The 10,620-nt window shown below is 41.6% G+C and overlaps 1 protein-coding gene across 2 annotated transcripts in view; it reads right to left on the bottom strand.

Annotated features, from left to right (window-relative positions):
• Positions 1-10,620, bottom strand: part of sorcs3a (sortilin related VPS10 domain containing receptor 3a) — a 223,646-nt gene that overhangs the window by 105,352 nt on the left and 107,674 nt on the right. The window contains exons 1-2 of one of the 2 annotated variants that reach the window (XM_025058264.1): positions 3,093-4,545; positions 219-318 (exon numbers count right to left, since the gene is read on the bottom strand). In XM_025058264.1, coding sequence (XP_024914032.1) covers positions 219-318; positions 3,093-3,094 — 102 coding nt within the window. In that variant the 5' untranslated portion in view covers positions 3,095-4,545. Of the gene's footprint in view, positions 1-218; positions 319-3,092; positions 4,546-10,620 lie in introns of those variants that run through there. The other variant, XM_025058263.1, reaches the window with a different exon arrangement.

The raw sequence follows: 10,620 nt of genomic DNA, 5'->3' as shown, positions 1-10,620 counted from the left end.
TCCTGGTACAGACACCAGAGCTAACGTTAGCTACAATAATCCTTGAACAGAAACAGAATATCATAACAGAATATTATAGCTGTAATTGTACTGAGGGTTTATACTACTCTGGAAATGCAGTAGACAGATGAAAATTGTATAGAGAATTGGAGACAACGCCTCCACATAATAGATTTCTCTCAGCACTGCCCACCTGTGGTAAAGTGGTACCGACTCACCTTTCGCTTGTTCGTTGGACAGACATACAGGTAACTCAGGACAGTCTTCGATCCAACTTTGTCATTCATTCGCTCATATGTGGAGCCGTAGTCAGTGGACCTGCATTAGAGAAAAAGAACAGAAACACAATTAGAGCCAAATCTGTCCATGTAAAGTTTACAGTCAGAGGAGAGGGAGACTGTTCCGTTAGGTGTATGCCATGACATAAAATGTCTCAAAATTGACAGTAATGATGAGACAGAAACTGCAATACAGTATGTACTGCATGTACTGTGTATGTATTTACATGGGAAAACCCGTGGTATTAGTAAAAGTGGAGGTGAACCAATCATCCGTGGCTGCCTGTAAACACAAACCAGTGGAAAGCGTCTGGGGAGCTGGCTGTGTAAATAATTAATTCTTTGCCAATGACTACTATGAAATAAAATATGACGAGAGCAAAAACATGTGGATGTTCCTGAGCCCTGGGGCTTTAATAATTAAACATTGGGAATGAGCCTGTTAGCCTGCTGAGTCCCCAGAAAGTCTATAAGAATCCATCATCAGTAGTAACTAAGGCGCTTGCGTTCAAGTAGAATATTACTCCATTCACAGAGGCTCGGGCTTTTTTCTTGGTTTTTTTTTCTTTCATTTTATTTCTTTCAAAGCTGCACTTTCTTGGAGAGGCAGAAAGAGAAGCAGAAAGAGAAGCACTCTTCCATAACCGTGGCATCGCTCTCATTCGGACGTGCAGCCTTTGACACTGTGTTATGTGTTCAGTGATGATAAGAACCATTTTTCACATTCCTCTCTTCTCTCGCTTCCGTTCTTTAATCAGATCCCACTGCTGCGTGCTCCTTGGTTTCAGAGGAATCACAGAGAGTTCTCTCATTCTAATTCATTTCCAAACACCTCAGAGAGACTGACTGGCTGCTGTGATTACAAAGAACAACAAAGAGTCAGACACGGAGCATTGTGTCTGCGGCATTTTGAAGAGGTGCCAGAAGAATGAGCCAGATTTTTGTGGCTGAGGTGTCGATCTCTGCCGCTTCCTTCTGGAAAATGAAGCTCAGTTTCTTACAGCTGTGAAACTGTGCGGAAACAGTTCCGTCCAGACGACGGTAAGAAATCCACAGCCCCTTGAGAATTCAGGCGTGTAAAGACCACAAAAGCAAGATTTTAAACAAAACTATCGACTAAAACTCCCTCTCTCAAAAAAACTTTTAGACGCAGCAGGAAGAAATCTAATTATAAGACACAAAGGCAGAACAAAAGAGCAGGCAGGGAAACGGAGGAGAGGAGGAGACTAAACTAAAGTGACAGTCCAACAAAGACTGGGGGCACAGACACTAAAACAGGAGGACACAGGTACAGAGTGTGTCCAAGACTCTGCGAAAATCACCTGAGGACAGGTCCGCTGTTTCCAAAGAGCCGTCAGTTTCTACTGAAGACCCGGGGACAAGCAGACACGTTATAAAACGTCAGACACGTCAAAAGTCACAGTAAAAGTTGGTCCAGTTCTGACCAATGAAAGGATAAAGTTAAGTACATTGGACACTCTGTGGGGCTGTCTGTACAATCTTCACTCACTCACTGACTCATTGATTCACTCATTAAATAACTGATTCATCCATTCTTCTACCAGTAAATCTTTTTCTCTGTCCCAACAATCCCAGAAGTCACCACGACACTGGTGTCCAGTACTTCACTCTCATGGTCAGTTTAGAGTGAAAAATGAACAGACACACAAAGGGAGAACTGAAGAGCTCAAATCAGACAGAGTTAAGGATTGAACCTGTAACCTTCAGTCTGTAAGGCAAGAACACAGCCCATTTTCTCTATGCAGCCCAAAAGTGAATGTAAAGATTATGGATGTCCGAGATGAACTTTTTGCTAATATCCAATATGCCAATATTGTCCAAACACTTCATTTCCGACTCCGATATCAACTGATATTGATATTTGCATCTGTTTTCCCCCAAAACTGCAGTAAACGTCTCAGTACCCCACAAGAGATTCCAGCATATTTAGCCAAACCCAGGCATTAGACAAGAGATTCCAGCATATTTAGCCAAACAAAGGCATTGGATTATTGGGTTTTCGGAGGTAAAACAGTTAATGATTCTTACAGGTATTACACAATTATGCTAAATGGATCGTCCCTAGTAACGAACCATTTGATCATTCTCAATAACACATCAGTCATCCTGGACTTTTTGGATGGAATTTTATCCATGTATAAGAGAGAGCTGCCTGACTGAGGTCTGGTCAACGGCAGCCACGTGTCCCAACCTGTGACCATAACCCTGACTTGACAGGTTCTCCACGGTTGCTTCAAATGTTAAAAAAAGGCTTCTCAAAATAACTGCCTACACTTGTTTATTTATTTATTTCCGGAGTGTTTAGTCATTAATACTGTTAGTTAGTACTGTGTGTTTACACAGTGTCTATTTTTACCGTCCCCCTGTGCTGCTGCTGGAACACAGCACATTTCCCAATGGTGGTAATAATAAAGGATTATCTTATCATTAAAATCTACACCTACACAGAGCAGGATGAATGGAGGCCCCACTACTGTGTCTCACAGTCCACCACGTCTCCCTAAACTGCTGCACCGAGAGCAGAGCTCATTTTAATGCTGCTGCACGACGTCCCGTATCACATACAGCAATTAGTCGGCAGCCCTACTGTGCTTTTCACTCCTATATACATGAGTATGGGTGCGTGTATAAGTTTAGGAGAGTTTTCTCTTTGCAGACCTCGGCAATGTGGCAGGTCACTGCAATTTGTAAGACACATCACGCACCATAGAGAAATTAATTGCCAATTAGAGCGCTGATGTGAAAGCGCTGCGTCATGTGCTTTCAACGGGTTTTCTACCAGAGATAACTTACATTTCGAAGTAAAGTCACTGCTCGAGAGCGCTCCAAGTGCTTTGACTGGAAATGGAGACTCGGTAAATCGGACCACACGTGAGAACCGCTGCATGCCGCTGGGTAATGCCGTATATTCCACATCATTCGTATATCGACCCCTGTCTGCATCATGATGTGTTCGGAGAGTTTACGGAAGTGAAGGCGAAATCGATGCTTCCTGTTTGAACTGCTGCGCAACATGACACCACCTACAGGACGTGTGACGTCATGACATCGCTGTATAATTGTGTCCAGTGAAAGATAAAAAGTTAGAACCGGAAATGTGGGATTATCAGGTGGTTGCGTGAAAAAACAGTCTCCAAGAAATAAATGTGTGAGAAGATAAGTCTATCTAGTCATCTAAAAACACAGAGGTAACTGGAGTCATTCCAGTCCAAGCAGTCTATAGATGAGACGACAGAAAAAGCAACCATTAACACTCACATTCACACTGAAAGTCATGCTATATCCAGTACTGAGGAACCAGAACAAGGTTCTGGGTTTATTTCTTATCATGATTCAGATTAATGTTTTTCTAGATTAAAAAAAAAACAGATTTTTGACCACACTGCTCTAAGAAGTCACGACTGCAGTGTTTTTTTAAAACTCTTCATTTTGTATCCCTCCATTATTGTGCAGTGCAGATTTCCCTGCACAGACCATTAATGCTATATGTACCATAGTTTTGGAACCACAGTTTTGACACCAAAGAATTGTGTTTGTTATATAGAATTTTGGCATCTTCCAAGTTATATTTAAAATAATCGTTTTCTACCCTGACTTTTTTTCCCCCATCAACTAAAAATTCATTTATTGGCCGTAAAATCCCAAAAATTGACAACTAACAATAACAGATGGAAAAGAGTTGTTGTTTTTTACAAAGTTTGGTTGCTGACTGAAGTGACGCCAGAGGAAAAAAAAAACAAAAAAACATTACAAGATAAAAAGCAGAGGGTGAAAAGGATGCGTTTTGACTCATGGATCCCTGACATCTAGGCACAGGAAGAAAAATCAAAGCAGCATTCCTCCGTTTGTGAGGAAGCCTTTTCCAGGGCTGGAATCAGGCAACAGTCTCATCCTTTGAAGACTCTCCTTCAGCACCAGCCAAAAACGACCCACTGTGCAATGTTGACAAAATGCTGATTACAGTAGTTTGCATAAAGAGCGGATAAAACTGAAACGAGCTGAGCCCAGGTGGCTGAATATTTCCTCTGCCCAGATTGACTGCACACAGACGGGTGAGGCTGGTTTGTGGGGGTGGGCCTTCCCTGTGTACAGCTGTAAAAAATGATGGGTCCCTGAAGGAGCGGGCTTCAAACCACTTCATTAGGATGAAACAGCTTCAGTCAGAATGCTGTGTTGTTCAGTGGCAGCACATTCTGCTGCAGTTCAGCACATTAGACCAGAGAACTAGGTCAACTACTCCACCTGATGGATAAAAATGTAAAATACACAGTCGGTACTCAACATGTTGGATGGATCGATTGATTTGGTAGATGGTTGGACAGAGGGAGGAAACGAGGAGCAGGTAGATGGATGGATGGATGATTGATTGATGGATGTACGGACAGAACAATATATCATGGGTAGACTGATTGACTGATGTTGGACGGATGATTAAATGGATGAATGGTAGGATGGATGTGGTGGTTGCTGGATGGATGGATTGATGGACAGAGGGAGAGGGAGGGAGAGGGGCTGATGGATGAACAGACAGACAGACAGACAGAAGGATGGATGGACTGGTTGATGGATGGATGGCTGAATGAATTGATGGTTCCGCCCACACAGCCAGCAAAGGAAACACATAAATATATATATAGATATAGTATATTTTATATATATATATGCTTGTTTCCTAACAAATGTATGGAAATGTGTTTCTCTCTAGATGACACAGTGAGTCCCACACTAAAGTACCAGGACAAAGTTATGATGCCCACTTTATTTCTCATAACTCTCCCCACTCGTGGTCTAAATCAGCTTTAACCCTCTCCTGTGACGTCGGCTCTGAAAGTTAATATTGACTGTGGTGCAGACGTGTGGACAGCAGACCTGATAATTAACAGGAATCCATTAAAAAACACAGGAGTGCAGACAGAGGACACTCTGATATCCCCAGTCTCACTTACCTAAAACCATGCAGCCCATAAAGCTTTGCCCCAAATCAGATTATAGCTGCAGCAAATGGAATTGTTCTGAGTCCAGAGACAGAAATGAAAAGCTCTCTCTGATATTCACTGAATAACTGCAGTGATATTACATGTCCTCCAAACGTTGGGAACGTTGGCGGCAGCAGCAGCAGCAGCAGCAGCAGCAGCAGCAGCAGCAGCAGCATCCTATAATCACAGCTACCATCAGCAGGCACCATATATCTTAGCGAGGAGAGTTGTAATAATGCACAAGCTGTCACCTGCTTTATCTGTGGAATATACACTCACTCTAAGCTGCATTCAACTGGAAACCTGCACACACACACACTCTCACACACTCATATAAGAAGTCATGCTCAAAATACATGCACACTTTTGCATCCTTCCTAGATTTCACCTGAGGCAACAGCTGCAATCTCGTTCTCTCACGCAGAAGCCACTGAAGCCTATTGGAAAATGACTTAAGAGAATTTCCACTATTTGATCAGAAGAAGATACCGCATGTGTGTGTATTTGTGTGTGTGTGTGTAAATGACAACAGGATTGACCAACAATACGCACGAGAGCAGATCACTATGAAGCAAAAAAACCTAAAAACTACCTTAAAGAACACACAACCCAGTGATCAACCGCTGCGTCCGCCGATAAGTTCAAATCTGATTTTTTTTTTGTGCGGTCTCACTGTTTTAAGATTCTTTTTTCAGAGTTATCTTCGTGACACAAACTCACCACAAGCACAGAACCAAAAGCTCCTATGTCCCTGTGAGCTGAGTTTTTCTTTTCTTTTCCCATACCCTCCTAAAAAAAATTAAAAAACTATAAACAAAGATTTTAATCAACAGAATTTGGTGGAGAAGAAGAGCTAACAACTTCTGGTTTCTGGTTCTTCTTCTACTGCACCAGCCTGTAAACGAGACTTTTAATAGGATTACAATTTGAATCCCGGGGTTTGTTATGTCAAGCAAGCGTTGGTTCTCTTGCTCCTGGTGCAAGTGAAAGGAACCACTGCTCCCCAGGGATCGGCAGATTTTGTCGTGCGTGTGTATAGTTGTCTATATATATGTGCAATGACCACTGAAGCCAATATTTCTACTTGTATTTCTTAACTTCCTGTGACAATGTGAAAGCTACCGTAACAATCTTGTTTATGAGACTTATTAGGTGAGAAAGCAGCAGGAAGTGTGTGTTGTTGTCTGCAGTAGGATTTAGTGTTGCTGCTGACAAAGAGCAGTGAGGAAGTCAGACAGACAGTCCTGCAGGGAACACAGAGGATTTCACATAACAAGCGTGTGTCTGAGGGGGATCCATGTAAACAACACATCACAACAGGGACAACGGTGGGAGAGGTGAGGTATGAAAAAAAAAAAGAAAAACCCACCACCAAATATAGCTTTGACTGCATCTTTGCATCCTGCCTGACAAACAGAGTGGGGGGAATACATTAAAGGCACAGACAGAGGCATGACATTAAAAATAACGTCTGTCATTGGTGGCGCTCTTCCACTCTCAAACCGTGTTCTTCCATCAACCTTGACAGCAAATGTCTTTGCTCCATCATCTCATCTGCTCCTCACCACTGGCTGAAACACTGCCTTTTTTTTCTCCCCCTGGAGTAAAAGTGTAAAAGTTTATAAAAACAGAACACGCCCTAAAAGACGAAATGACATTTTGATGAGAACATTTGAGGTCACCCAAAGATGTAGGTGCTGATGACATCGACTGCGATTTTAACATAAATGCCAGACACTGGCCTGACCTACATGTCACTACTTTAAGCAGACCTTATACATTATATAATACTAGAAAATGTTTTAGATGGATGTATACAAGTGTTCTAAATGTGAAACCAGTCAATCATACCCTCACCAATCTGTAGAGGGTGGTGATGTACCTGAAGTATGTTTGCCAGCCAGAAACTTCCTGTTCACATCAAGACTTTTCTCATCACTGCAGCACTTTAACAGTATCACCTCAATGTAAAATATATTGGTGTGAGGTTAAGAATGCAAATGTGAAACCAGTCAATCATACCCTCACCAATCTGTAGAGGGTGGTGATGTACCTGAAGTATGTTTGCCAGCCAGAACCTTCCTGTTCACATCAAGACTTTTCTCATCACTGCAGCACTTTAACAGTATCACCTCAATGTAAAATATATTGGTGTCAGGTTAAGAAACCAGAGCAAACATTAGCTACAACAGTGCTGATACAGACAAGAGCTAACATTAGCTACAACAGTCCTGGTACAGACACTAGAGCTAACATTAGCTAAAACAGTAAAACCTTAGCTACAACAGTCCTGGTACAGTCACTAGAACTAACTTTTGCTACAACAGTGCTGATAGAGACACCCAAGTTAACCTTAGCTACAGCAGTCCAGGTAAAGACACTAGAGCTAACATTAGCTACAAGTAGGGTTGCCAACCATCCGTTGAAAAAACCCCAGAATCTCCAGCTTTTAAAAACCTAAATATGTGTTCTGTTGAGCTGAAATGGGACACACTTTGTCTTGTATTACCGTGAGAATCAAAAAAGCATGTAAATTGTCAATTCTGAATAACAGGGTGCTTTATATGAAAACGTATAGGACACCGGAGCTGTTTAGCCAGCCCACAACAGACCAGATTCTTTAAAAACCTAAATATGTGTTCTGTTGAGCTGAAATGGGACACACTTTGTCTTGTATTACCGTGAGAATCAAAAAAGCATGTAAATTGTCAATTCTGAATAACAGGGTGCTTTATATGAAAACGTATAGGACACCGGAGCTGTTTAGCCAGCCCACAACAGACCAGATTCAATCAAGAAATAAAACTTAAAAAAAAAACAACTAAAAAAACTATTAGTATTTAGTGAAAAAGCATAGTACTTTAAATGTTGCATTAGACTAACCTGATGTTGGATTACAATAACACATCTTCAGAGCTCAGCCACCTGAGTTTCAGACCAAGGCGGTCTTCTCATCTGTGTCTGCACGGCCAAGTCCATTCATTATTCACTTCATGACAAACTCTATGGCTGCATGATTACAGGGTGACCTGTGGGGGCTGACAGCAAACCACCACGGCTGCCAGCTCCACGTCTAACAGGGTCTTTGGTGGGTTGTTGGTGATAATACCTGACACTGGGTTATACTCTGAGGTCAGCAGAAATAAATATAAAAAAAAATTCTGGAGGGGGGAGGAGGGGGGGGGGCAGGAACCAGTACTTGAACAACCACCAGTGATTCAATTAGTGTCAAAGAAAGACACCAATTATCCATGTGAAGCCACCCACTGATGTGAAGTGCTGTGCAAAATTCTTAGGCGGGTATAAACATTTATTACCCCACGGGTAGTAAAACAGATGAACAGGTTCAGCGGCCTGTCTGTTCTGCAGAACAAGGCTGCAGTAACTGTTCTAAGGGTGGCAAACAGACCATCAGTGTTAGGTTATACATACATACATACAGTACATCTATATACGTATATACTATATATATATATATATATGAAGGATTATAGTAAATAAGTACACATGCCTAAAAGTTTGGTTTTCAATACCATATAAGCACATATATTGCACTTCCAATCTTTTCAATCCAAACCAACCTCATCAGAGAATTGGAGTAGAGTGAGAAGTGGGTCTCGTCCACTGCCCCATTTTTCTTTGTGCGCAGCCCAACTGGGAGGTAGTTAGAGGTGTGGAGCTCAGACACTGAGGGTCAGTGGACTTTCACACCTTGTGTCTGACAACACATTTATCCCATGGCATTTGGGGTTTTCCTAATGGCACGTCAGCAGTGAACAAGACGTAGAGAAGAGTAATACTGGGATAATAATACTGGGTTATCCTTCTAACGACACATTACTTTGTGATGTAGAGATGTTTTTACGTTGATTTATGGAGGTTTGAAACAATGATAAACATGGCAATCTGTCAGTGTTCTTTTGTCAACCAACCGGGAATATTTGGGGTCATTATAATAGACTGTCCAGGAACCGGGCTGCCCTGCTCAGCGAGGCATGGCTGTCTAACATAGACACGGAACACGTGTCCTTGTAAAAACAAAAGTTTTTAGGAGGAACCCTGCACGTTAACGCCGTCCTTAAACCAAGTCCAATGACACAACAGCCGTGGAACTTGGTCTTTTGAGGATCTTTCATCGACTTTGAGAAGCGCCACAGGCTGTTCCATCAGCACTGGGCCCAGAGTCAGGAATCAGCAGGGGCCTGGGGGTAAAAACGCCCTTGAAATATATGAAATATACTTGAAAGTCACGTGACGATGGGTTTTAATTTCTGCTCTAATATAACGTCACGTTTCTGCGCATTTTAGGCAGAACCTTTCCCGCAAGACTTTAGGAGAGCACACACCTGCCAAGTCTAAAACGGCGATAAATTCCATCTAAAACAGAGGAGAATAAGGGTAAATCTAAATCAAATTAATCAAGAAATTATCCTAGATTTCTATAAATATATATTAATATGAACAACAAGCCCCAGTTTAAAAAAATAAATGGTGTACAATGTAAGAAATCGACTAAAGAAAGCAGGTTTGCAGCCGTGGCGTCAGTGCCAGCAGCTACATCAGCAGAGCTGAGCCTCTGGAGACTGAAGCCAGAGTTCTGTTTTTACTGGACAGTTTCTGTGTCATTTCACATCAGAGGGCCCACACTGACCACTGCTGTTCATGGCAAACATTTACTATCGTCATGTTTCTGAAATCTGGAGAAAAGCAGATGTTTGTGGGATTAAAGTCAATCTCAGATTTCAGGAACTTATTGAAATATTAATTGATTATTGATTAAAAAATTTGCCAGAGCCAAACCTCAGAAAACACTAATCCAGGAAAAAATTAAAACCGAAACCTCAAACCTCCTTTAGCTCTGGTCCACGGTCATAAAAGGACCATCAACAAATAACTTTTTATCCTGGCATTAAAAACTAGGGCAACTTTTTAAAGTCTGATTTACCAACTTTATCTGGAACAAGTTCCTGTTACTGGGTTCTCTCTGTGCTGAACTGATGGCTCTGCTGGACCAGTTTGAATTTTTAAGTAAAGTAGACATTCAGTAATGTGATTTTATCTTCCAGGTCTCTGGTTGCCAATTTTCTATTTAATTTTTGCACCACTCCACACACTGATGTTGAACCTTATTTATAAACCTGTTATTCTCTAACACTAATATTCTCATTTAATGTAGAATACAAAGGCTGTATATCAGTGCTGCTTTGAATAATTAATAAAGAAAATATTAATAATGAAATCCTGCACTGTTATAGTTCCCCGCCCCTTACTTTGAGAACCACTGTTGTAGGTATAGAGTGACCTGTTTCTTCATGCTCCAAAAAAGCTTGAAATGCATTGAACCG

This window comes from Cynoglossus semilaevis, chromosome 9 (genome assembly GCF_000523025.1).
Source record: "Cynoglossus semilaevis isolate Cse_v1.0 chromosome 9, Cse_v1.0, whole genome shotgun sequence".
NCBI lineage: Eukaryota > Metazoa > Chordata > Actinopteri > Pleuronectiformes > Cynoglossidae > Cynoglossus > Cynoglossus semilaevis.
Note: the sequence above shows the minus strand (reverse complement) of the source record. Positions and strands in the feature narration are given on the sequence as shown.